This window comes from Leuresthes tenuis, unplaced genomic scaffold, assembly GCF_036924035.1.
Source record: "Leuresthes tenuis unplaced genomic scaffold, fLeuTen1.0.hap1 SCAF_10, whole genome shotgun sequence".
Lineage (NCBI taxonomy): Eukaryota > Metazoa > Chordata > Actinopteri > Atheriniformes > Atherinopsidae > Leuresthes > Leuresthes tenuis.
In genome coordinates, this window is record NW_027325364.1 from 28,563,675 (window position 1) to 28,588,812 (window position 25,138).

The following is a 25,138-nucleotide window of genomic DNA, read 5'->3' on the forward strand; positions in this document are numbered from 1 at the left end:
TAAAGCCTGTGCGAGTTGTGACCACACAGAGAAGGGGGCAGTCACTTCCTCTGGGATTATAATGGTGGAAGTATTATATAATACAAATCTCTCCCAGTGGCAGAAAATAATCCAAGCTTTTCCAACGTTCTTTAAAGAGACCATTATTCCATCTCCGTTAATAATTACAATTAACTGTGTAAGATTAACGGCGATCCTCAGTGAGTTCTGTTGGTGTATGATTCAGAAACGTTTCTCACTGTCCTTTTTGTGACTTTTTCCACTCGGGTTCAGCTGTGACTGAAAACAAGAGCGGGTGCTGTGACGCGCGCTCCTTGGAAACGCGGGACTGCGCGGCTAATTTGTCTGTAGCCATGGCTCCGTCGGCGGCTTTGGCATACACCACTGACCGAGAGAATAAGCGTTGCTACATCATTAGTTCATCAAGTTCGTCTCTGACGGAGTCTCCGCCAGTGTCCCGAACACCGACAGCAGGTGGGAGACGGCAGCCAGGAGCTTACCGGCAACACAGCGGCTCCGACGGTGATGTAACTAAGCTACAGGATCCTCTTTCCTCGAAGTTGTCTTCATCCACTCCTCGGCATGCACGACAAACCGACCGACAACTCACCTGCTGCCGGATTTAGTCGTCAACATGACGGTCCTCTTGCACCTTCGAACTTGTTCCAGAGTAAGTAGATAGTTTTATCCACTTTTAGTCACTTAACTCCTAAATAAAACTCCAGTTAACGGCAGACTACATCCTGTCAGGTGACGCGTCGCTTGAAGACTTGAAGTTCTCCGCGTTGCTGTAAATCTTTTTGAAATGCTTCCGCCAACATGATAACTTGACGTAATCAGTTAGTTGTTATTAAATCTGTAAAAGTGGTCGAATAAACCAGCGGGGGGGGGGGTGTGTGGTATCTACTTACTCTGTTTCTTGACTGGTCTTTGCTACACGTATATGTTTAACCCTTAAGGAAGTAAATGTTAGTTAATGAAACAAAAATGTCAGTTAAGAGAAGAAAATATAGCACTTTGTAACTTTTTACAGAGCTTTTAGTAATTCATATCCCCTGTTTTCGGCTGACTACTTTGTGGTCAGGAATGAGTACGGTGTTGGGCGCTCTTCCACAACCATTCAATTCTATTCATCATACCAAAGTAGCCACTGAAGCTGGATGTTTTCACCCACTGGAATACACATGAAGGCAACCTCTGCAAAAAAGGTTTTGGTGGCAGATACAAACAACTGCTCTGTAGAAATAATTAGAAAAGTAGTTTTGAGTAGTCCGATTGTTGATCAAATGTTTAACAGAAACCGCTTTGTGCATGATTACACTCGTCTTAGGTAATTTTTTATCTAATAATACCAACTACTCTTTGGGTTTCCACTTCGAAAATGCATTTCCCAGTAGATATTCTGTGTTTTATACAGTAATTAACTTGATATTTTTGATTTGGTCACATGGAATGAGCAGTGGTGAGATACCACTGTCTGCTGCCTCTTGAATGAATCATCTTTTTGTGCAAGACATTTAAAACGGACAAAATATTGGAGAATGTAATTGCCAGATTGATGTTTGATGTAGTTTGAGCCCTAACAACAATAACTTGGAAGTCACTGTAAAATTTGATGGTCAGAGCCATGAAAGAAAGGCTCGTGTGTTTGTAAAGTGTGAGTACCCGACAGTTAGTGTCTCAGTAGTTAATTTACTTTGTTAGGAGTGTAATTTATTTTAGTTTTTTTTTACATAAAAGCTACTTAAAAGTACATATTAATAGTAAATAAGAACCATGAAATAGTTTGATAATGTGAAGTCACAAAGCAACGTTAGACTAAATTACAATTATTTTGAAAATTCAAACAGGAAGTTACGGTGTTGCGTTGGCAAGTTATTTGATTATGCTTTCTAGAACCTGCAAAGGAAGGCCAGCTGGGTGCTGAGCATCTTCCTGGTGAGGAGGAGGTGCAATGTTTACACTCTGCAGTTTTCTGGATAAGTAGCCATTAGCCTCAGCACCGCCATGCCGTAAGTTGCCCGCCGGGCGTTTCAATGAATCCGAACGGGGACCGCAGCAGGGAGGAAGCGGGGTGGTTGTAACCGAAGGTGGTAGGATGCACTGGGCTGCTGGCTTCGCCTCCTCGCGGCCGTGTGTGGTTGAACTTGGGCGGAATCACACCCTTCCGCTCGGCCTGTGCAGCCCCGAGCAGCAGCAGTCTTTGTATGGCTACATCATCGCCTTTCCTTTACAGGACTACGGGGGCATCATGTCGGCTCTGGGCTCGGACTCCTGGTGGAAAAAGACCCTGTACATCACCGGGGGGGCCCTGCTGGCTGCTGCAGCCTACCTACTGCACGAGCTGCTCGCCATCAGGTAGGAAAGCAGAGGCAATACGCCTTGACTGTTATTTATTTATTATGTATCCCTCAATGCCTAATTTCTAATCGCACCTGCTGACGGTGACTGATCGGACGTCATTTCAGTGGGCTCTGATAACGCCACAGACGGATCCTGGATTGTGGGGCTAGTTTCTCTGGAGATCTCGCGTTGATCGATGAGTTTTCAGTGCTTGTTTTCCTCCTTCCAAGGACACGACAGTCAGAGGAGGAAATAAATTAAAAAAAAAAAGAAGGAAAGCAATGAGTCACACGTTCGCTCTCGTGCCAGCCTCGTCGGCACCTGAGCGTGTGTGAACGAAGCGCTCCTGGGCGCTGGAGAGCCTGTTCGACCGTGTAATAAAATCTGTAGTGAATACATGCAAAAGCTGCTTAGAAAAACAAAACAAACAAAAAAAAGATTTGCAGCTGTATGCTCTATGTTATCAAAGAGGATGAATGAGATGCGATAAGTCCCCGCACATGGAAAAGTGAATTACACGCGTCTATTGTCAGAGTAAAAGAATGCCCGCCTGTCAGTGGAGGGATTATTTTTGAGGCCAGGCCTGTGCCGGGGAGTAAGTACATCCTGTTACAGTGGCCTCATATTTTCTGCTTTCACTGCCCCTCCCCTCTCCTCCTCCACTCTAAGCCGTGTAACCTTGCATTCGGTGCTCGAGCGCTGCTGCTGAATCACGTGCAGGCTGCTGAGGCTGGACCCGCAGCCTGCCGGCGTCATCTGCTCTTGCCATGTGATGCGTCGTTGGCCCTTACAGCGCAGCCGCCTTAAGTGGGCAGCTTCCACTGTTCCCCTCAGTGAGACACTTAATCTTCTGAGAGCATTTGAAATGGTCCTTCGGGGCGAGTCTGAATGGATGAGATGCAGAAGGGACATCACACATAATGACACCCCAACCCAACCAACCTAACCAACCTGCAAATTTCACTAAACTGTGGAATGGTTTCAGCACCATATGAGTATGGACAGCGACTCGTAAGAGCTAGACATTTTTCAGCACCACAAAACAGTGAAACAAAACTCTTGAGTGTGTAGACCAGGGGTCGGGAAGCTTTTTGACTAAGAGAGCCATGAAAGCAAAAAATTTGGAAATTTATTTCAATGAGAGCCATATAATATATTTTAGTAGCTCTTGGCACGCTTTCTTTCCGCTGCCTCCTGCCGGGTATTTTGATGCAAAGGTAGCATGGCGCGTGTCGAAGTGCCGTTTCATCGATGTAATTTTGTCATTGCAAATTAGACACACCGCAGAATTTGCTCTCTCCACAAAGGCGAATTCTTCAGTCCACTCGGCCTGAAATGTACGATATTCGTCATCTTTTTTTCTTTTCGCCATCTTCTTCGTGGAAGGGTTAGCTTTGAGCTAATGACCGAGCAGACTGATTCAAAAGGGGGCGTTTACCTGTTTTACGCCGCAACGGCCAACGTAGTCCAGTATCATCCAATTAAAATAATGGACAATTGCTCCTGCAGCCCTGAACAGGACATGAGCAGTGAAAAATCAATGGATGGATTAAAACAAGTGAGAATATTTAGTTTTATCTGCGAGCCAGATGCAATCATCAAAAGAGCCACACCTGGCTCGTGAGCCATAGGTTCCCGACCCCTGGTGTAGACTGTGATGTGGTAAAGAACAGAAGGGCATCTTTTAATGAGCATTAACGATGATATGAAACCAATCCTCTGTGTAAACAAAAACCTTTCATAGCTAATCTACTTCAGCATCTGTTCTGTCCAAATTGGATTTGGCATCCTACAAACACTACGACCATATGTGTACAGTGAGCATGACAATGATAAGAAGAAGAAGAATTGCAAGTGCACCTCATCTCCTTGAATTAATTCATATACAACCATGAACACTTAATCTTTGACTCAGACTGTGCTTGGAGTTTCATGAGCTGTTTCAAGTGTTGCCAGTACACCAAAATAAGGAAACATGTCACATTTGTTGAGCTATAATGACACAAGTTTCGTCCTTTGCAGATATGACAAACCGATGTAGACACTGTGCCAACTACGTCACCTCGTAGGCAGAGTTACAGCAAAAAAGGCCTCCTGATTTCAAGATTAAGTGGACAGAATTTCTGGGATAAAATAATGTCCAGTGATAAGTAGAGCAGCTGTTGCAAGGATACTGTACAGTTACATTAAGTCATTCAAACATAAAACGCATTGGCAAGTGATAAAAGACATGCTAAACAGACACCGAGAGAGAGAGCGTGTCCGGCTGGAAGATTATGTCTAACATCTGATGAGAAACGGATTTGACATAAGAAAGTGGCAGCCAGAAGTTTGGAGACATCTGCTAATTTGAAATGAATGGGGGGAAAATGTGTTCAAACTTCAGACTTCTGCTGTACAGTCATGTGGAAAAGAAAGGACAGAAAATACCGCTGTTCGTTAACTAAATGAATAAATATTCCCTGGTCCTGTGTGAAGAACTAAGTGAATGAACTAACCATCACACCTCCACCCCACCACTGTGCTTGACAGTTGATATGAGAAGCTGGTGGTCTGGGTGGAGTTTTCACTGAAAGTGGTGTTGTTAATTATGGTCAAACATCTCCACTTTGCAAACCTAAGCCGAGCTGCTGTGTTCTTTTCAGAAAGAGGAGGCTATCTCCTGGCAGCCCTTCCAAACAAGTCAAGTCAGTTAAGTCTTTTCATAATTGAACTTGCATGACCTTTAACATGCTAATTGAGACCCTTGTATATAAAAGGACATGCCCAGCATGAATATACGTGTGAATAAGAAACACATTAAAAAGTGTTTTGTAGGACCTAAAAATGGTGAGAGGACTCTATTAAGTGTGAACAATGTGACTGTGGAATAGCCTCTCTAACATTACCACTGATGTCTTTCCTCCTTGGCATTGTGTTCGACCCACCTACATGCTCCAGACCAGCAAACTGCCAAGACTTCAGCTTTTACAGAGGTGCTCACACATATGATGATCAGTTAAATCGAGTGCTTTTGATCAGCAGCACCTGGCTGCTACTTGTCTCCTTCACTCCCGTGTAAGCAGTAAGCACATGTTGTGTTCATGTTCTGCATGTTGCTTTGGTTTTTATTGAACAAATAACGACACAGTGTAATATTTCATGAGCTGTTGTTCATCTGAGGCTGTCTTTGCTTAGTTGTAAGATCTTGTATGGGTCAAAAAACCTTACAAATGAAAGGATGTACTTTATTTTTCACATGACTCTATATAAAAATGGTCTTCTTCCTTAAATTCGTATCACTGTTTAAGCAGGGTTTTTAACAGGCCCCATATACGTGTGAGAGAAATGTTCTAAGATGCCTGAATGGATGTGTGGTTTGACCAGGACCACAGGGGTGAAAATCACACACAATTCTCTGCCTTTTTATTCCCTTTTGTTATATTTTCTCCTTCTTAACTGAGTGCATACTAGTTTATCATTAGGCCCTTTACGACTGCGGGTGAAAAGTACCGTTAGGTCTTTATGTTTACTCGTGATGACTCATTTACTCGATAAATCCAAATCCACCAGAAGCTTTTTCTACTACTCCACTTATGCAGTGGAGCAATGTTAGCGGTAGTTTCTAGTCAGTAAAACCACATTTCTCGGGTTGTTCTTGAGACTTAAATCCAACAGAATTTTATCTGGTGAACGCAGAGCAAAGCGTCAGTGTATGATCCATGTGATTTAATGAAATCACACAACAGCCTTTTTATTTGCTGAACATGGCACACAGACAGTTTAGAGCTCAACTATTACTACAAAATGCAACTAATTTGTTCAGAGATGATAAAACAATCATGTTACTGCAATTTCTTTTCCTTTTCTTTTATAAGAGCTTGTTGGTGGGTAATTGTGTAAAAATACTAGAGCTCAGGGATGCAGGGACTTGCTGCTGTGTCACCTCACTATAATAAACTCCAAGTATGACCGGTTACTCACAAGAAGGTTTTGATAAACGCTGAATGGTATTTATCTCACAGTACCAACTGACCCAGAAAACCACCAGGAACACCAATCACTCCTGGCCAGACTGATTCACTGTCCAGCTTTTTCAGGAAAGATCATGGCTGCTGTCCTTTAAGGTGGCAAAACTCCACAAAAGCAGATATTGCTCAAACATTTGCCAGTTTATTTAAGCTTAGGCTGAAGTAATAGTTGGATTATTATTAAAAATGTGTTTTTCTCTGTTTGTGCTTCCTGTAGGAAGGAGCAGGAGCTGGACTCTAAAGATGCCATCATCCTCCATCAGTTCTCCAGACCAAAGAATGGCGTGCCCAGCCTCTCCCCCTTCTGCCTCAAAATAGAGACGTATCTGCGCATGGTGGATCTGCCTTACCAGGTGACTAGTTTGCTGTAGTTTTTGTGCAGAAGTCGTGTCTACTGGTGACGCTTGAGTTTCTTTGGTTGGTATTTTGTGTCATTAGACATTGATGTTCCGGTTTTCTGCCAGAAATATGAAACAGTTCTTCGTTAAAAACAGTAGATTTGAAAAATACATATTTTATGTTGGATAAACTCTGGAATTACGTCTGCTATCTAAGGCACAGTGTGCTTCGTTGCAGTTCATGGCTGTTAAAGTAATAAGATCACATCAAAGCAAAGCTCAGCTTTGCATCCTTCTATACTAGACACGCAGGATTCAATGATCATGCTTTGCGTTCCGCACAGATTTACAAATACTGTTTTTCACAAATGAGCACCAGAGAATTTGTGGATAATGTGTGGAGAATCGGGGAGGATGCAGTTTAAAGCGGGAGAGTCTCTGTTTGAGAGGAGGTCTCACTCTTCTAAAAAACTCCTCATTTGCACGATTAAGCAGAAAGTTCTGCAGGAATGTGAAAACGAGACAGGGAAATGTGAAAAGAAAACATGGAAATAAACAGGCTTTATTTTTGGGCCCTGGGACATAGATAATTCTATAGATTAAGTAAATTAGAAAAATCTAAATCAAATTAAAAGACTTCAGGTGATTAAAAAATAATTTGGAGGGATTGAGTAGATCGATGTGATGTAAAGGAAATAATACAGAAATAAGTAGCAAATCAACAAAGAAATAATCTAAATATATTCCAATGAAAATATAAATGAAATTGAGTGGCAAAGTAAATAAATAGCCACATTAATTACATCTTAAATTAGTTAAGTTTAAGATTAAAGCAGAAAAATGTGTCTGTTTTACATTCTATTCAATAATGTTTCCATTTGATTTTAGCAGCATTTATCATCATATAAACTTATTCATTTGGCCATTTATATACTTTTGTATTTATTTGGGATTATGGCAGCTTCAGTTCTCCTCACTGCTGCTTTACAGGAATCTTTATCTCATTTCAAAGATCCTCGAGTAGATTAAGGGCTACGCTTTGACTTGGCCATTCTAGAACATTTGAATATTTACCTTTTTAAAGGGGCTCTTTCTAAAAAAAAAAACATAAAAAATTCAACTACAGCTATCAACAGAATTGGGGAAAAAAAAAAAAAACAATACTGATGACGTGTTATAAGAAAACTCCCTTCATAATCTGTAGGTGAGATGTAGAAAGTTTTTCTGGAATACCGCTTTGTGCTACTAGATGGGACATGTGTCACCGCGATGTCTAGTCTGCGCTGGAGCCAACAGAAGCAGAGGAAACGGTAGCGGGCAAACAAACTGCAGGCTAACGAATGTCAGTGAAAACTTCCGGCAAACATTGCACTCGCCTCCCCTCCGCCTGCAAATAAATTGTTCAGCTGCAAATATGTGAAATGACAGAGAAAGAACCAAAACAAAAGTAAATATTGGTGTTGCTTTTCTTCAGTGGATAATGCTTTTGGGCGGTAAAGGACAGATATCTGAATTTACAACTTTTCCTCTGGACTGGAAAGTAGAACGCTTGTGTTTTTAACATCATGGAGGCAACTGTCCGCTGTATTTTTTCTTCCACGTTGCCATCTTGCTGCATAATAAACACACAATTCAGGATGGAGCCTCCTCTGTTTGGTGTGTGTACTTCTACCATCTGAATGTGACTTTTGCATTGAAGAGCACCATCAAACATTCATCTAACAGATGAACAGTCAAAATTGGTCTTCTAGTTATAAACATCTCTGTTGTGATGTTGGAAACTTCTTCTGGGTTACCTGGAGCTGTCATTGGAAGAGAGGCAGGGACAAGCACGGATAGGTCGCCAGTCCGTCACAGAGGTGCAGTTTGACGTTTAGGGTTTAAGTCAAGTACATGTACTGTTGTGTTTAGAGTAAGCCATTAATATCTTGCATGCCGTTGGTCGTCTTTCTTGTTACAAGTGCACCTTGTTACGATGTGTTTCTGCATTAGTTCAAAAGGGATAAACTCACCTCTGCCTCATAACCACCCAAGTTTCTCTCTTACACCTCAAAAGGTTGAGAAGGGGGTTCTTCAGTTGGCTGCAGTCTACAGCTTCACAGCTAGATGTCACTTAATCCTATACGCCAAGCCTGTTGAATTGGGTTTAAAGAACTTCTAAATGTGAAAATAAGAATGAAATGTTTCCATCTTTATGTTCACACACGTTCAAAATGTAAATATGTGCATACATACATAATATGTTTATGTTTATGCATTTAGCAGACGCTTTTATCCAAAGCGACTTACAAATGAAGATATAACAAGCTATATAAAAAGCTAACAATAAACTACATAGAAGGAACCCACTAGTCTGACTCTGTCAGAGGTGACAGAGTAGAGGTAGAGTGCAGGCATAGAAGGAAGTGCCTATCTTCAAGAGTTTCTTGAAGATAGACAGGGACGCCCCTTTTCTGGTTGCGCTCGGTAGGTCATTCCAACATCGTGGGACGACACATGAAAAGAGTTTGGATTGTCTTAGTGTAGGTGTAGGCACTGCTAGACGACAATCCTGCGACCAACGGAGGGACTGAGTTGTGACATAAGCCTTTGCAAGAGCATTCAAGTAGATGGGAGCCGTTCCATTAAGCACTTTGTAGACTAACATCAGTGACTTGAATTTGATGCGGGCGGCTAAGAGTAGCTAGTGGAGCTCAATGAACAGAGGGGTGACATGTGCTCTTTTAGGCTGATCGAAGACCAGACTCGCCGCTGCGTTCTGGACCATCTGCAGAGGTTTCATAGTACAGGCTGGGAGACCAGTAAGGAGAGCATTGCAGTAGTCAAGGCGGGAGATGACCATGGCCTGCACCAGGAGCTGGGTGGCATGTTGGGTTAGGTATGGTCTGATTTTTCTTATGTTTAGCAATGCAAAGCGGCGTGAACGAGCAACAGAGATAACGTGATCTTTGAAGGTTAGTTGGTCATCAATCATGACACCCAAGTTTCTAGCAACCTTTGATGGAGCAAGAGATCGGGATTCAGTTTGGATGCAGATGCTGTGGTGTATGGATGGTTTGGCTGGGAAGACAAGCAGTTCAGTTTTTGGGAGGTTAAGTTGGAGATGATGGGCTTTCATCCATGTTGATATGTCAGAGAGACAGTCTGAGATTCGTGCTGAGACCGTGTGGTCGTCAGGTGGGAATGACAGATAGAGCTGGGTATCATCAGCATAACATTGGTATGAGAAGCCATGTGTTACAATTCAGGTAAAACTATACAAATGTTCCCAGAATCTCTTACTGCTAAATGACCTGCAAGAGGCTTGAAAATAAACTAGTATTTCCCTTCCTCTTCATGTTGATTTTCTGGAATTCTTTTAGATAATCTACATACTCTGACTTTTAGTTGGTGGTATGACTTAAGACCCAGAACAACTGGACAACAACAGGGGGAAATTGTTAATTCAATATAGTGTGATCTCACATGAACCTCCCTCCCTCTGCAGAACTACTTTGATGGGAGGCTGTCACCACAGGGGAAGATGCCGTGGATCGAGTACAACCACGAGCAGGTGTCTGGGTCAGAGTTCATCGTGGACTTCCTGGAGGAGAAGCTGGGGGTCAACTTGAACAAGAACCTCACCCCTCAGGAAAGAGCCGTGTCACGAGCCGTCACCAAAATGGTTGAAGATCACCTCTACTGGTAAGTTTAAGTGGTAACACTTAAACTGTTCCACAACTTACAGCCGTGTCTGTGGAAGGCTTTTTTCAGAAATAGATTTGCAGGTGCTGCAAATGACTTGAAACAGTTGTTAAGCAACTTTTCAATGATTTTGAAGGGAGAATGAAGGGCTGTTCCATTATAACTAGATGTAGTTTATGAAAGATTCTATGTTTTTATTTATATTGTTTGACAAATTCTAATAACCAAACAATGTCAGAAGCCTGAAAAAAAGATCAACCTGAATTTAATTCAACACGGTATAGAAATGGCACACGGAGAACAAAATAATCCATTATATTTTGGTTCCGATCCAGATCACTTTTTTCATAACCGTATTATAGGTGCGCGGGTATCGTCATCGGCCTCGGTGGCGGATTTGCTCTCTGAGTGCCCTTCCAGCTTTATTTAAGCATTATATATAATGCCTTCCAGCATTAACTGGGCTGACTCTGGCCTCCCTAACCCTGCTGTGCTTTCCGCCATCCTTCGCAGTGGTGAGTCACTCCTGTGCCACTGGGGCAGACATGCACTGCTGCTGCTGCTAGGAAATAATTTTCACCACTCCTCACTAACAGAGAGAGTGTTTTCCATTACCTAAAAGCCCTATCCATCTTCCACCACCCATCCCCTCAGCATACACTGATCTAACCTTGGCTGATCCCGTGCCATGTGGCCTACTGTCCTCTGTTTAATTAGACTCACTCTGAAGGAAATTCTTGTCTTACTCCTAAATTGTTAAGAAGATGATAAAGAGCATGTGACATATCATAGTTTTATATGTGTATTATGTGAGATGCAAACAGGGAATTTCATAAGCAGCAGAGGTCACTGATGTAACTCCCATTCTCCCATCCTTGCTGCCACGATTAGACCCACATATAGACTTGTTTGCTGAATTATTTATGTCAGAGAAGGGCAGTGTGGCAGCTTGTTGCTGTGGAGAGACACAGGCAAGCAGCAGCACTAAGATCCAATTGTATCACAAACACAGAGTCATCCTGTTGAGCTGAGGTGTGAAGCTTTCTGTCGAAACAGTTTAAGTTTAGTGTTTTTGACAACGTTCAATAAAGAATATTCCTTTTCAAAGTATATGATATTAACAATAGTTTCTTCTCAAGCTACCCTTTTGAAAAATATTACATTGACTGTCAATCCAAGGAAAGATGATTTTGCAGCTCTGCTAGCATTTAAGCTGTTTTAGCTCATTTTTAGCTAAACGAGGCTAATAAGTGACGCTTCTTACCACAAACACTATCCTCATCCCAACGCTGTCAGCACAGTTCATCAGGAAACAGATAGACAAAGTTAGTTACTGGAAAGAAAAGTCAAATAATATGACTATTGGACACAAATAGAGCTTCAAATGAAAACTAATGCCAGATACTGGTGTGCTAGCTCACAGCTACCACATCATTTTGTATGCGCTTGTTTGTTCAACTGCTTCAAATTTAAAATTACAGAAGCTATTTTTCGCTTTATAAAATTCTTTATTAATTAGGTAAATTTCTAAAAAATGCATAAATAGTTATTTTAATGTTTACATGTTACATTTATCTGGGTATAAAAGCAGCCACTGCGGCATCTCTTGTTTGTTTGTGGACTACTGTTTTGAGGTCTTACGTTTGCCATTTGTTTTGAACTAGTTCGGTTCTTTGGAACCAGAGGCGACATACACACAATGGATCTGACTGAGAGTCCATGGAGCAGCACGTTACTCAAAGTGGTCACACTTTTGGAAATGTATCATTTTAAGTCTTCATACAAACTGAAAAGGTGATTTACATAGAAATTCAGACCGATAGAGTTGTTGCTATGGGGAAAAATAAATATGGGGGGTCTTTTTTGGTGTTATTTGTTTTGTTTTTCTGGGCTGCAAATGTGTTTGTTTGGACATTTTTACATATGGCAGTCTAGAGATGGACTGGCGTTTTAAGCCAGCTTAAAGAGGCCATATTTGTTACTGTAGTTTTTTTTTTTTTTAAACTACTTTTGCATTGGCTCAGTATTGAGCCCCCGAGATTGTTGCTGGAAACCACAACTACTGTTTGTTATTTTCATCATTGTAGCACTGATATTACAGAGCATGTCTGTTTTGCGTCATTGTGTGCCTTTTGAGATTGTTTTAGAGTCAAACATCACTTAGCTTTTCAGCTGTTGACTCGGGCCACTTTCACCTGAAAGAAGTGTGGCTATGTTAATGTCCAAAACATCCTACATTGATTCATTAAAATGTCACTGTCTGTTAGTTTTATCTTCACTACAGTACACATCTCACAGGGATGAATTTGGTACAGTGAATATGAATTTCACTCTTAGCTTCTGGCTCTGTGTTGGGACTCTGCTTTTTCTTCTTCTAACCTGGACACAAAGCACGGTCTGTCTTCTTGGGATATCAGTTAGTATAACAGGCAGTGTGTCGCCAGTGGACAGTAACCACTGTGTAATGTATGCCAGATGCTTTAATTCAGCTTCTGTCGAGTTACCATTAGTGTACAGTGAACAAAAGGACCGCAGGCTGAACACTGGGCCCTGTTAACAGTCCTACCGCAGCTCATAGGCTGCTGGGAGATGCATCTGGCTTTCAGGCTCTCAGATGAGCTGAGTTTGTTTCTGTGTGAGGGAGCATGAGAAACTGCAGTGGTGACAGGGTGTCACAGCTCAATCCTGTGTAACAGGAGGCTGTCTACACACAGAGAGCGTCAACATATGTCAGACATAAATCAATTTACTAAATATCATGTTATTTTGCTCATTACTGACAAGTCTTAAAAACAGTTGTTCTTTGTAGGTTTTATTTATGCAAACCTGTAATAGTCACAAACAAGGAGATGCAGATAATTAACAGCTGATTTGCAAAGGGGGATTGTGAGACTAAGATTTGCTCGTTTGCATGGAAGACCTGATGAACCACTTTGTTGAGACTAATTTCTACTTGACATGAAAATAGCTTATGGACCTACTTAGGTTTTCTTTTTATTTACCCCAAAGGAAGAGGGGTCCATAAGGAGGACTGTCCAAAGCAGCTTGAAGAGGATGTTTTTAATCCATTACTGTAGTGGAATTTTACCTTATCATCTTTTCTCCTCTCGCCTCATTCTTCATGAGAGTCGGGGACTAACTAACAGCATTTACTCGTGTGCAGAACAAGAAGAACTCAATTTGAGGTGCTGAATATGTGATGTGTCCTGGTCGTGAGTGGAGAGCAGTGCGAGTGATGGATGGGCGGTGGAATGGAAGCAGTGGTACACTTTTATTGATTACAATGAGGTTAATTGTCGGTAGACATAAAGCTTTGTTTGGTAATAGGAAGCAGTGGCTGAACCCCTAATAAAACAGATTGTTGACACAACTCTACATCAGTCATTACATATTGGACTGATGAAGAGTGGATTTTTTTGTCCGGTCACAGCAAAGCGCTTGATTATTTGTGTCTCATACCTTAGTGCTATGCAATGTAGACTTCACCCAAGAAAGATACTTAAAGGAATATTTCTGTCTTGTCTTTGATAACAACAAAAATTAAATTCACGATTCAAGGTCTGAATCCTTGGAAAACTGCTTTAAGCTGTTCGGTATATCATCTGCCTTCAGAAGACTGCCCGTCAGATCGTGTTGTGTTAAAAGCTTTGTGGCGAACTGAAAAGCAAATAGGAACTTTATGGGTTTTTTAAATAAACAAAATGTTTTATTGTTTTGTTTCTTATTTAGATTTAAATAACTTACACTAACATGTATGACTTACTTCAAAGTGAAATTTTGGATATTGCAGTCACTGGTTGTTGCCTTTTTTCAGTCCCACCAATGTAATGTCAACAAGTAGTTGTATACATGGTGTCTCCTCTCAGGACAATAGCCTACTGTCAGTGGGTGGACAACCTGGAGGAAACCCAGAAGCTGCTGGCGATGAGCGGGCCTCTGAGCGACACACTGAAGTGGCTGCTGAGCCACCTGAACGGCAGCATGGTGCGCAGGGAGATGTACGGCCATGGCATCGGACGCTTCTCCAAGGAGGAGGTCTACACACTGATGGAGAAGGACATGAGGACGCTGGCCACTCTGTTGGGTAGGTAGACAACAGCATATGTTCAGACCTTTTCCAAAATCAGAATTAGATATCAGTTACAGCCTAAAATATCAAGTAAGGTTCAGGAAGTATTAATGCTGATGTGAGAAAGAAAGGGAGAGATGTGTCTCTTATCTACTGTATGATGTCTGTTTCAGGTCAGTTTGTTCTCAGATTTATAAGCAGACCATCGGGATAACAGTACAATTCTTAGACCGGATAATATGGCCAAGTATTTATGATTAGTGCATCCTAACTTTCGTACAGTAGGAATGTGTTCCTAACAAACAGCAAACCAAAGATTATTTTGTGCATTTGATCGTAATTTATGCCAGTACAAAACATCATTGCCCTTCTGCTTAGCTTTTGAGGTACTGACATTAATGAAAATGCATTAAAGATCTGGATGACAGCCAAAGGGTGTTCAAATGGAAACAAACCATCAGGTGGAGTACAGAAAAGAGCTTTGTATTGATCTGTTGCTATCATTTTAATAAATGGCCACTTGTGGTAAAATGGAAAGTTATTCCCAGAGTAAAGTCATCAATACTCTCTCCAACCATATGGCTTATGTTTTTATTGTCTGCTACACACACGTGTTTTCAGGTTTTCATCTGAAATCTGTTGTTGTTGCTGCTGTTGCACCGTTGAAATTATGGTATTTTGTGCAGTAGCTCCACAGATTTAAAAAGATACAGACAATTTTATTTAGAAGTTATGTTAATTAATGTGGAAAGATGGACAATAACTTCCCACATACAACAGTACATACTGGAGTGACCTGAGTAAAAAACTAGCAACATCTCTCTCCTGAAAACTACATTTTCCTGCACTTGGCAAGAAAGCGAGTGAGCAAGCTAACATATGAGCTAAAATAGCTAGCCAAATGTAATTAACACATTGTTTACACAGGATAGTTAATGAATAAACAACAGATGGAATTACCTAAATAAATTGGACCAACAGGTGAGATGCACGTAATTAGCCCAAAATAATGGTTTAATTGATTGAAATGAAAAGCTAAGAGAAAGAGAGAAGTTACTAGATGATGATTAACGAAATGAGCTAAAAGTGGGTAGAAACAGAGTGAAAGTAATGCACAAGTAATGTGAATACTGCCAGCGTTGGAAAAACCACCCTCTTCCACTCCAAGAGGTTGTGGTCTTGTGAAATGAGCAAAATTCACTGAAATTCAAGAGGATGAGTGGAAGTATTGATAAAAGAGCAATCGAGTTCATCTAAAACAGCCATGGAAAGTCAATCTATAAAAGATTGGTAAGTTTATGGTTACTAACTTATAATGTCTGTTTTTTTTTTTCTATTTAGACACAAATTCTTTCTTTGACGTTGCTTTGAAATTTTCTCTGCGTGTGTTTGTCCTCTTGTCATGTAGGAGATAAAAAATACTTTATGGGCTCGAAGATGTCAACGTTAGATGCAACTGTGTTTGGGCACCTCGCTCAGGCTATGTGGACTCTACCAGGGACACGACCGGAGCAACTCATCAAAGGTCAGCACCTGTGCACGACTCGCACATAAGTGACTAACTATAAAATGTTCCAGGGATAAACACTAAACATTGCATCATTATGCTGTTGGTATGATGTGAGCTGTAAGGTACTTGTAGTATATAGTCACACCCTATATGTGTCTCTCTATATATACACCCTGAGCTTACAGTAGCCCCCATGTGTGTTTATTTTTAAAAAAAATTCACATTTGCAGCTGAGCTTTCCTTTAAAGTAAACTTTATTGACGTTAAGTATTGTCTGAAAATATGAAAACACTAATTCTGATGGAAACAAATGCAAGTCAGCTTAAAGTTCAGTTTTACAGACTCTTAAAAAGCCACCTTAGGCTTTGATCATAGCGCTATAATCACAGCATCCTAAAGGTGGCTCGATCAGTTTAAATGCATCCACAGAGCCATTTGTTGGCTAAATGGTTTGAACCCTTTGGTCGAGCTCATCCCAAACCAGTTCTTTGGGTTTGGGGTCAGTTCTGAAAGTAGGTTTTTCCATAGCCTATAGATGTGCTTGGGATCATTGTCTTGCTGCAGGACAAAGTTGAGACCTATCAAACAAGTTTTTCAAGATATAGCACGACTTTGCAGCAGTGAGTTATATTCATGTTGGTCCAAGACCACCAAATCTGCTTCCTGCGAAGCTTGCTCAAATGATTACTGATGCCCACTGGGGTTTTCACACGCATGAAGAATCCTGCTCTCATCTATCTAGTTACCATTTTATTTTTCCCCACTAGATGGCAGTGATGTTCTACAGCATTGCTTTGATAGCTCCATCCACAGTTAAAAGGGGGAACACTTAAGTCTTTTATCTTCTCAGAGAGTAATAGCAAAGTCAAAGGAGAGGATTCTTCGTTTCAATGCATATTTTCTTATAGAACAGTATCAGACTCGCTTTGCTGTTAAGCACATGTGATACTTCCTGCTTCCTGTTTTTAGTTGTAGCTCCTACATGTGAACCTGCTGTGGCTGATGTCTCCACAGGAGAGCTAATCAACCTGGCCATGTTCTGTGAGCGGATACGGCGAAGGTTCTGGCCTGAGTGGTTTGTGGAGGTGGAGGATCTTTATTACGACGGGGACAGTGAGAGCAGCAGCAGTAGCTCCCCTGCAGGTCTGCTGGACTTTGGTCTCTTCTCCCGGACTGACACTCTGGACGACAGTGACGGGAGCTGCCACTCAGCTGGACGCTCGCACACACCTTCTGCCAACTCCGACCACTCGCTCTTTGACTCAGATGTGGGCACGGGGTCTGAGAATGACATTTTGCTTAAAGAGGAGTTGATGCCAGACCTAGAGGTTTGACTTGTGACTGGCTGACAGATTAAGACTGACAGGAGACTGGAATAGTCTACGCCACAGGCTGCTGTGTGGATTTGCTTATTAAATCTGGCTGGAATATCCTGCCCAGACAACAGCTCACACATCTGGAGAAACTGTTCCAGCTCTTCCACCTCCAAGGCTCAGCTTGTTACAACTTCCTGACAGACAGACAGACAGGGTGTTTATATGCAGGGGACACAAACTGAGCCTCCTAATATTACACACTATTGTGCGGTTTGTCCCCTTCTGCATCGCCAGAACTGTCCTCACGGCAGTTCCTTTTTGCCTTATTTGTCTTGTTCTCAGATTCAGAAGTTGCCGTGAGGTTAATACAAAGTAAACGTCTGATCTCATGAAAAGTGCAGCAAAGAAGAAAGAGTGTTGCTGACGAGACAGGTGGCACTTCACTTGCTATGAAATGATGCAACTAATCACCACTCTGCCATGTGTCATAACGCATAAACCCATTCAAACAGGTGGCGATTGATCATGTGGTTAAAAAGGAACAGCTGCTCTGTCTGCTGTTTAACATCCGTGTGCTGAATAGTAAGCACAGATGACATTGAGTGCCAGTTCATGTCCTACATTGATCCTTGTGTCATTTCCTTTCTGTATGTGAGGAGAATCTTTATCAAAAAGTGGTGTATGACTGTCAGACTCCTCCCAGATCCACATGAAGGTCCATTGAATGGAGAGCAGGAAGAAAAGGGAAAGATGAGCAGATCTGCGCCTTTCTTTTACCAGCTATAATCTTTATGTTCTCCTCTGTGAACAATTAGATGCTTGGAGTTCGTTATCTTTGAGTGTTGAGTTTTTCAGAATTCATTTCATCACCCATGTGGTGCTATTGCAAAGCTGTTGTTTTTATATTTGACCACTAGATGGAGGTAGCGGTCAGCATGATGTCCTTCCCCGTTCTGTCACATGAAGCGTACCCCAGCAGGAGGACGTGCGCTCCATTTAATACACGCCACAGATTTCTTCTTTATTCCCGCTGTATTTCGCATTCATAGGTGTCAGAGAGCATTAAGGTGTTATTTGCACGCGCATGCAGACTTGCATTTTGCAGCTGGGTGCAGCAACAGGTCAGCCTTGCTCAGAATATTTTTATTAGAGCAAAACTGCTCTGCAACACTTTTTGTTGTTATGTAATAAATGATCAGTGCCATTTGATTTTCTTTCAATATAAATGCATGTGTCAAATATGTGTGTATATATATTTTTTTTGTGTCTTTTTTTTTCTTGTTAATCTTTGCTTTTCTTTATTTTTATTACTCTCAGAGAGAGATGTTATTTTGCACTAGTGGAAATTTATTTTCACCTTGTTTCAGGAAAGACACACAGAATAAGCCAAAAGAGAGGGAAACACAGATGTAACGCAGAACAGTAAGTGTTCTCATAATGAGAACGCTGCGAGGGGACTGAGCTGCTTATGTTGGATGGCTGTCTGTGAATGTTTCTGGGCGTGAATGTCATTCATAAGGCAGTCGATGAAAAGGTCTTCATGGACTGAGTCAGAATGCTTAATCAAAAGGAGCTGAATACAGCTAGATGGAAAGTATTGAGAGGAAACGTGGACCAACGTGTTTGGGAACCTGTCACGCTTTGCTTGGTGGAAGTGCTCGGAACTGAAATTTGGTGGCTGTAAAAATGATTATGGGACATGTAGAGTAGATGTGACTTTAGTTGCATAGATGGGTCACGCCAGTTACAAGAAATATTTAAACATCGAGTGGAATCTTGTGATTTTTTTTTTTGTTGTTTTTTTTTGTTTGTTTCTAGGATTTCTACTTCTCAACACGATAGAGGGGAATTTAGAAGAAAATATAAAATTGTCTAATTCCTGCTGCAGCATAAAGAATATGTTGACAATGGATAGAAAGTAGAAAAATGAAAACTGTTGACAGAGGAGCTGTCCCAAAAATCTAATTTCAACAAAAAAAACACCAACCATCGAAAATGATTCCAATGTATTCCAACGAAAAATAAATAAATTTCAGAGCAATATCAGGGAAAAGCGAGTAAACAAATACGTTAATTCTTCATTTTAGATGGATCACACACACAAGACATGCTTATTTAGGACATTTTAGCCGTAGCTTGAGTACCAGATAAAAGATGGTTCTGGTATAGAACTAACTGGATATGTTTTTTCTAGAAAGATGACCTATAGCTGCCTTTTCTAGTGTTTTCATATTAAGGATAACCATGTGTATAATATGACGGATGTCACTCATAGCGATGAGGCCGCAGTGAGCTTTACAGTTGCTCTCAGCTGACCTTTCTGTTTTGGTTCAGTTTTACTGCTCTCGTCAGCATTATTCTCAGCAGCAGCAGCTCTTTTGGTAAAATTAAAAACCCTCTGGACACTTAACTGCTCAGCAACAAATGACACAGATGAAGCCAGCGACTGGCTCGTGAACTAAACCAGTAAAGCGTTTAGCAACTAAACATTTCCGGCAGGAGTTGGAGGAAATACTGGCCTTTAGTTGATCTGCAACGACATGTGGCAGTGACGAGTTAACTGTTTGTTCTGGTGTCTCTGACTGGTCAGAAAATGGCAACATTGAATATTGATTCAAATTCATTTCACCTCCATTGTGCTGAGTCAAAACTTGTAATCTAAAAACCTGGACAAAACAGACAAACTAAACAGTCTGCATGTGTGTGTACCGTCTGAGGTAACTGAGTAGATCAAAGGGGGCGAGGAAAACTTTTCAAAGACCTAAAGCCAGAATCTGTGAGTTACTGTGGTGACCGAAGGTCAGAGTCTGGTCCAAACACTTGGATTCAGTGGATAGAATGTTCTTCCATCATGTTGTCCTGTCCATGTTGGTCACAACCCGACCCGACCCGTCCCGGCCTGAGCGGTCTGCTCACCAGTCGCCTCATCTGGTACAGGCACCACCATGCAGTGTGGACATCATTAATCAAGCCATAACACAACTAGATGTCTTGTTATTGGAACCATGTCATAGCATTACTGCTGCTGTCATGTAAATATTGTGTGACAAAGTGTACCATACTGTGCGTAGAGCTGACTGACTGATCAAACTACCTATGGCCAAGCAGCCATAAAAAGTGAAGCATCTGGAGGATTTAAATAAAGATTAGCTGTGACAATTTTGAACACGTTTGTTTTGAGTTCATCTGCATCCTTCTGAGACGTTTTGGGTTTGTAAAGAAGTGCTGATGTCGTGATGGGGCTTTATTGAGACGCATTGCAGGATTTTATTGCCATTTGACTATTTTATGTGTATTGTTGTGCGTTTTCAATCAGGCTAACAAGCCACAATCATTGAGGTGCAGAGGGGGCTGATTAAGAGTCTGCCAGATGCTGGAAACAAGAAAGCAGCAGAAGAAAGGAGGTGGAAGGAGACTACTTGGGAGGGAGACAAAAAAGTAGGGGCAAAGAGGAAAGTTACCGAGAGCAAAATAAGGAACGAGGGATGATTAAGAGGAGCAGGTGTTAGAGAGGAGAAAAGGGGTGAATAGGCCAGGACTGGGAATGGAGGGAGTCACTCAGGAGTCACTGGGGAAGAAAAAAGGAAAAAATGTGAATAGAAGGGAAGGCGTAGAATGAAGAGAGAGAAAGAAGTTGCGTTGGAGAGGACAGAAGTAGAGGGGATGAGGCGGCTGGGCTAGGGGCCCGAGGAGGAGAAGCTAGGGCCACGGTTCAGGAACCAAGCTCCCAGGGGACTGAGCAGGTGCAGGCTGCAAGCGAAGCCTTTGGGCCTGAAGGGGCTGCCAGAGCTTAAAACAATCTGCACAGCTCCTTTTTTTAATTTGGCCCTGCGAACAACCCACCCTTCTCTCCGACTGTCTCTCCCTCTCGCTATGCTTAACAGATCAGCGATCCACAAAGAGGGGTAAACACACACAGAGCAAAATTAAAATCCGAACTCCCCTGGCACGGCAAAACAAATTAGAGCAAACAAATTACAGAGAGTCAACACACAAACAGTGGAGCATCTGTGGCTCTCTGGACTGTGGTGGCTACCTCCCGCACCACCAACCTATTACACATGTTCACACCAAGCTCACACACAAATGCGTTCCTTTCAAATTACTGTCGGCCTTTTAAACAATCTTCCGTATGGGGTCATTTTGGGCAGGTCTTTGTGTTTTGCATGTTTTGAAGCAGCTGCAGACTTGATGATCTATTGTGTCAGACATAAGTAGATGTACACTACTACAGTCTCAGTAAGCTGTATTAAGTGTAACACACATGCTCTCTCCGTAGTCCTGTCGCTCAGAAAGTTTAAACTTTTAGTTTAAACTTAATACATTTAGATGGTGCGCCCACAATTCAGTTAGCGCGACGTAAAATGTTGCCTGGCTCTGTCAAGAGAACAAAATGCAGATTTTTCTCCAATTCTACCTGCAAAGCTAACACACTTCTGAGTGTGTTTTATGCTACTTTGTAAATATTATTATGTCAACATGGTAACAGTAATATTTATCTGTGTATGTTATTCAGATGCATTCGATGTATTACTGAATTTCTTTCTGTGTTTGAGCTCAGTTAGTCTTGGCTGGCCCTCTCCCTCGGCCCCGTGGCCCTCTGGCAGTGGCCGTGTCCTGTCCATCTGCCTCCTACTGCCTGGGTCTGGTGGGACAGGGGCCATGGAAGACCACCACCCCCACACACCCATCTTAAACCTCCCCTGCACCGAACACCACCACCAGCCCCCAGGCCAGCTGCTCAGGCCCCTGATTCTGCCCAGCGCTGCCAGGTGGGCCCCAGGACATGCAGTTGGACCCCTCCACGAATACACGCGCACACTGCTCACAACAGCAACACATATGCTCAGTAAGCCTCTTTACAAATGGAAGCGCTGCAGCACACATGCTTACATGGGTGGCCCAAATAAAATAAGATATCCTCACACACACACACACACACACACACACACACACACACACACACACACACACACACACACACACACACACACACCACATTCACATGTGCCAGATCTTTCACACCGAGCCTTTGTAGGCTCAGGTGTGTCCCACAGCTCCCTATAACTGTCTGAGTTCACAGGGTGAAACACCAACAGGTGGCGCTGTTATCTTTACTAATTACTGCTTTATGTATTCATTGGCACGTGGAAGCTTCCAGATGACTTTGGCCAGCCTCCTCATTCACAAACTAAAAGCCAAAGTGTATTTGAGAGTGTGTGACCATGTGCTTTCCATATCGCTTTCCTCTGTGCTGAGGGGAAGAAGCCAGAACCTGCTTCTTTTTTTTTTCAAAGTATACTTTTACCGTTTTTATTTTCTAATTTTCTATACTGAAACAAAAACAAATGATGCTATACTAGATGTTTCAGTGATAGTATGATTACGTCCACAAGTGCCAGCAGTCCCGCCAGGATGCTTAAGAATCTCACAAGCCTCTGACTCATCAATAAACTTACAGGTAAATATCATACATGAACACAAACTGCATGATAAAATCTTCTTTGATTCTGTGTACATTCTGTGACTTGGTCCAAAACGGTGCAACCTTAAAATATCTCAAAGAAAGCCACACAGTCTGACAGTCTGATTTACAAAGATCCAAAATCCGCGCAGAAGTGCTCATAACATCAAGGGTCAACCATTGCGGTCTACCTTTGACAGCATTAACTGGTCTGGTTTGTTCTTAATAACAACTGCCCGTTGTTTAAAAGGTTTGAGGCTCTTAGACTCAGTAACTAATTAATGTATGACTTTCAAGTTTTAAATGGATTGGCTCATTTGTACTTCTGCTGTAAACTCCCTTTACTGTGCTCGATCGTGACCTTTAAATATATGGTTTTTGCCAAACGTACTATTCTTCTCTCAAATTCCCAATGCAATGGAGTCTAACATCCATTTTAGTTTTAAATCCCTTTTAATTTCTTTCTGATATCCCACCAGCCTGTCTTTTAGAGGTTGAGCTCATAGGCACACGCTGTTTCCGTTCTAAAGCTTTGCGGCCTACGATTTACAATGCGATGAAGCCAACCACCACATGATGCTCACCACTGATGAGTGTTAGATTCCTTCATTAATGATATGTATCTTCCACTTGCAGGAATCTGGAAATGTAGAAGACAGGACGCAACACAATCTTAAACATGCCAAAATTCCCTTGGTAATGAGAAGCTGAAGGTTCAACATCGGGGTCTGTCACCTGCATTTTCAGTTTTAGGAGCGCTTGCAGTAAGAAAATGACAAAAGCAAGAAAAAGGGAACTAGCAAAGGCAACAATGTTTATGCATTTGGCAGATGCTTTTTTCCAAAGTGACTTGCACTCATATCCCAGGTAGTGTAAGGGAGTCTTGCCTAAGGACTCCTACTGGAGGTAGTACCTTTCATGCAGGTGGGTAAGTCAGGATTTGAGCCCCAGTCACCCACATGAAAGGTGGCAATCTTACCACTACACTAGCATATGAACAAATATGATATGGAAATGGTAAAAGCAAAAGAATGGAAAAGTGGAAAAGAATAAGGAAAAAAGTTCAAAATGAATATTTCCACATTGATCTATTTTTTCATTATTTCTCTATTTGTAGATTTATTTTATTTCCACATGTATTCTTTAGTAATTCCTCAATAATTTGCCCATATTTACAGACTAATTAAAAAATATATTTTTATTCCATAACCAGCAGCCACCACTTGCTTCGAATCAAATTATATTAATTGATGCTCTGTAAGTGTGAGCACCTCAAAAGCCTTCTTTGGAAGGGTTACAGGAGAAAGCCTCTTCTCTTTAAAGAGAACATGGCAGCACAGTTTAGGATGGCAAAGTTACATCTGAACAAACATAAAGACTTGTGGACAATGACCCCAAGCACACCCAAAGAATCCCAATGAATCGAGCCGTTGCAAGGACCCAGTCAAAGTCCAGGTCTACCCGATTGAAATGTTGTGGTGGAACCTTAAGAGAGCTGTGCAGAAATTAATGAAAACAAGCCTCAATGAACAGAAGCAACTTTGCAAAGAAGAGTGGGCCAAAGTTTATCCACAACAATGTCAGACTGATGACATCACACAGAAAACTATTACTTCAAGTTATTGCTGCTGAATTATGGGGTGTACTTAGTTCTTTCACACACTGCTTCCACATTTATGCTTTATTCTTGTTACATAAATAATGATACATGGTGAAACGTCTCATGTGCTGTTGTTCACCTGAGGTTGTATTTACCTCAACTTAGCAGCTCTGGCAAGCACCAAAGACCTGAAAGTGAATTTCTTTTTCACATGTCTGTGTGTAACTGAGATATTTTATTCAAATATATTGAGCTGGCAACATGGATTATGTTCACAGGCAATGTTCGAAAGATGCATTTAATTCATCAACTTTCACCAGAAGGCATTTGGGGCAAACGGTGGCATGACATGCCAGAAACTTCAACTGTAAAGTCATTCTCCAGAAAATGTTTGGGCATTAAAAAGCTAAAAAGTTTAAATGAAGATTTATGGACAGTGTTTTTCTATGTTAAACCAGGTCGCAGTGTTTCCACAAACTGAACAAATCCTTCCAAAGAGTCACTTTAAGTTATTGCTGTTCACCAGGACTGGTTGATTTGGAAATTGTTAGAGATTAGTCAACATGCTTTTGATTTTCAAAATGTCGTTCTTTCCGTACCTTCTCATACTGTTGGAAAAACTTATTTATGTTTTCTGTCGTTTGACTTATTCCTTTCCCAGAAGAATCTGGTTCTTGTGCCGTTACAGTCTTTCCGTTTTACTTTTGAGAACAATTGCATTCTATGGCTAAAGGTAATGTAAGGAGAGCGCTCAGAGTGAACCCATATTGTAAGGCTGCAGCTCTAAAATCAAAATAGGGAGCT

At 41.6% G+C, this 25,138-nt stretch overlaps 1 protein-coding gene across 2 annotated transcripts; it reads left to right on the top strand.

Annotated features, from left to right (window-relative positions):
• Positions 1 to 388: 388 nt before the first annotated feature.
• On the top strand, positions 389 to 20,436 carry faxcb (failed axon connections homolog, metaxin like GST domain containing b). Of its 2 annotated transcripts, XM_072394830.1 has the most exons (7): positions 389 to 670; positions 2,237 to 2,358; positions 6,571 to 6,706; positions 10,179 to 10,375; positions 14,242 to 14,459; positions 15,853 to 15,969; positions 16,969 to 20,436. In XM_072394830.1, the coding sequence occupies exons 1-7, from the start codon at positions 635 to 637 to the stop codon at positions 17,286 to 17,288; spliced, it is 1,146 nt and encodes a 381-aa protein (XP_072250931.1). In that variant the 5' UTR covers positions 389 to 634; the 3' UTR covers positions 17,289 to 20,436. The 2 variants fall into 2 exon arrangements, with proteins under 2 accessions (XP_072250931.1, XP_072250930.1); XM_072394829.1 differs by lacking the exon at positions 389 to 670 and having other exon boundaries at positions 1,908 to 2,358.
• The last annotated feature ends 4,702 nt before the right edge of the window (positions 20,437 to 25,138 follow it).

Coding starts and splice junctions, on each gene's coding strand:
- faxcb (XM_072394829.1), top strand. CDS start 2,099: ATGCACTGGGCTGCTGGCTTCGCCTCCTCGCGGCCGTGTGTGGTTGAA. Junction 2,359..6,570: donor CACGAGCTGCTCGCCATCAG/GTAGGAAAGCAG, acceptor TGCTTCCTGTAG/GAAGGAGCAGGAGCTGGACT. Junction 14,460..15,852: donor GACGCTGGCCACTCTGTTGG/GTAGGTAGACAA, acceptor CTTGTCATGTAG/GAGATAAAAAATACTTTATG.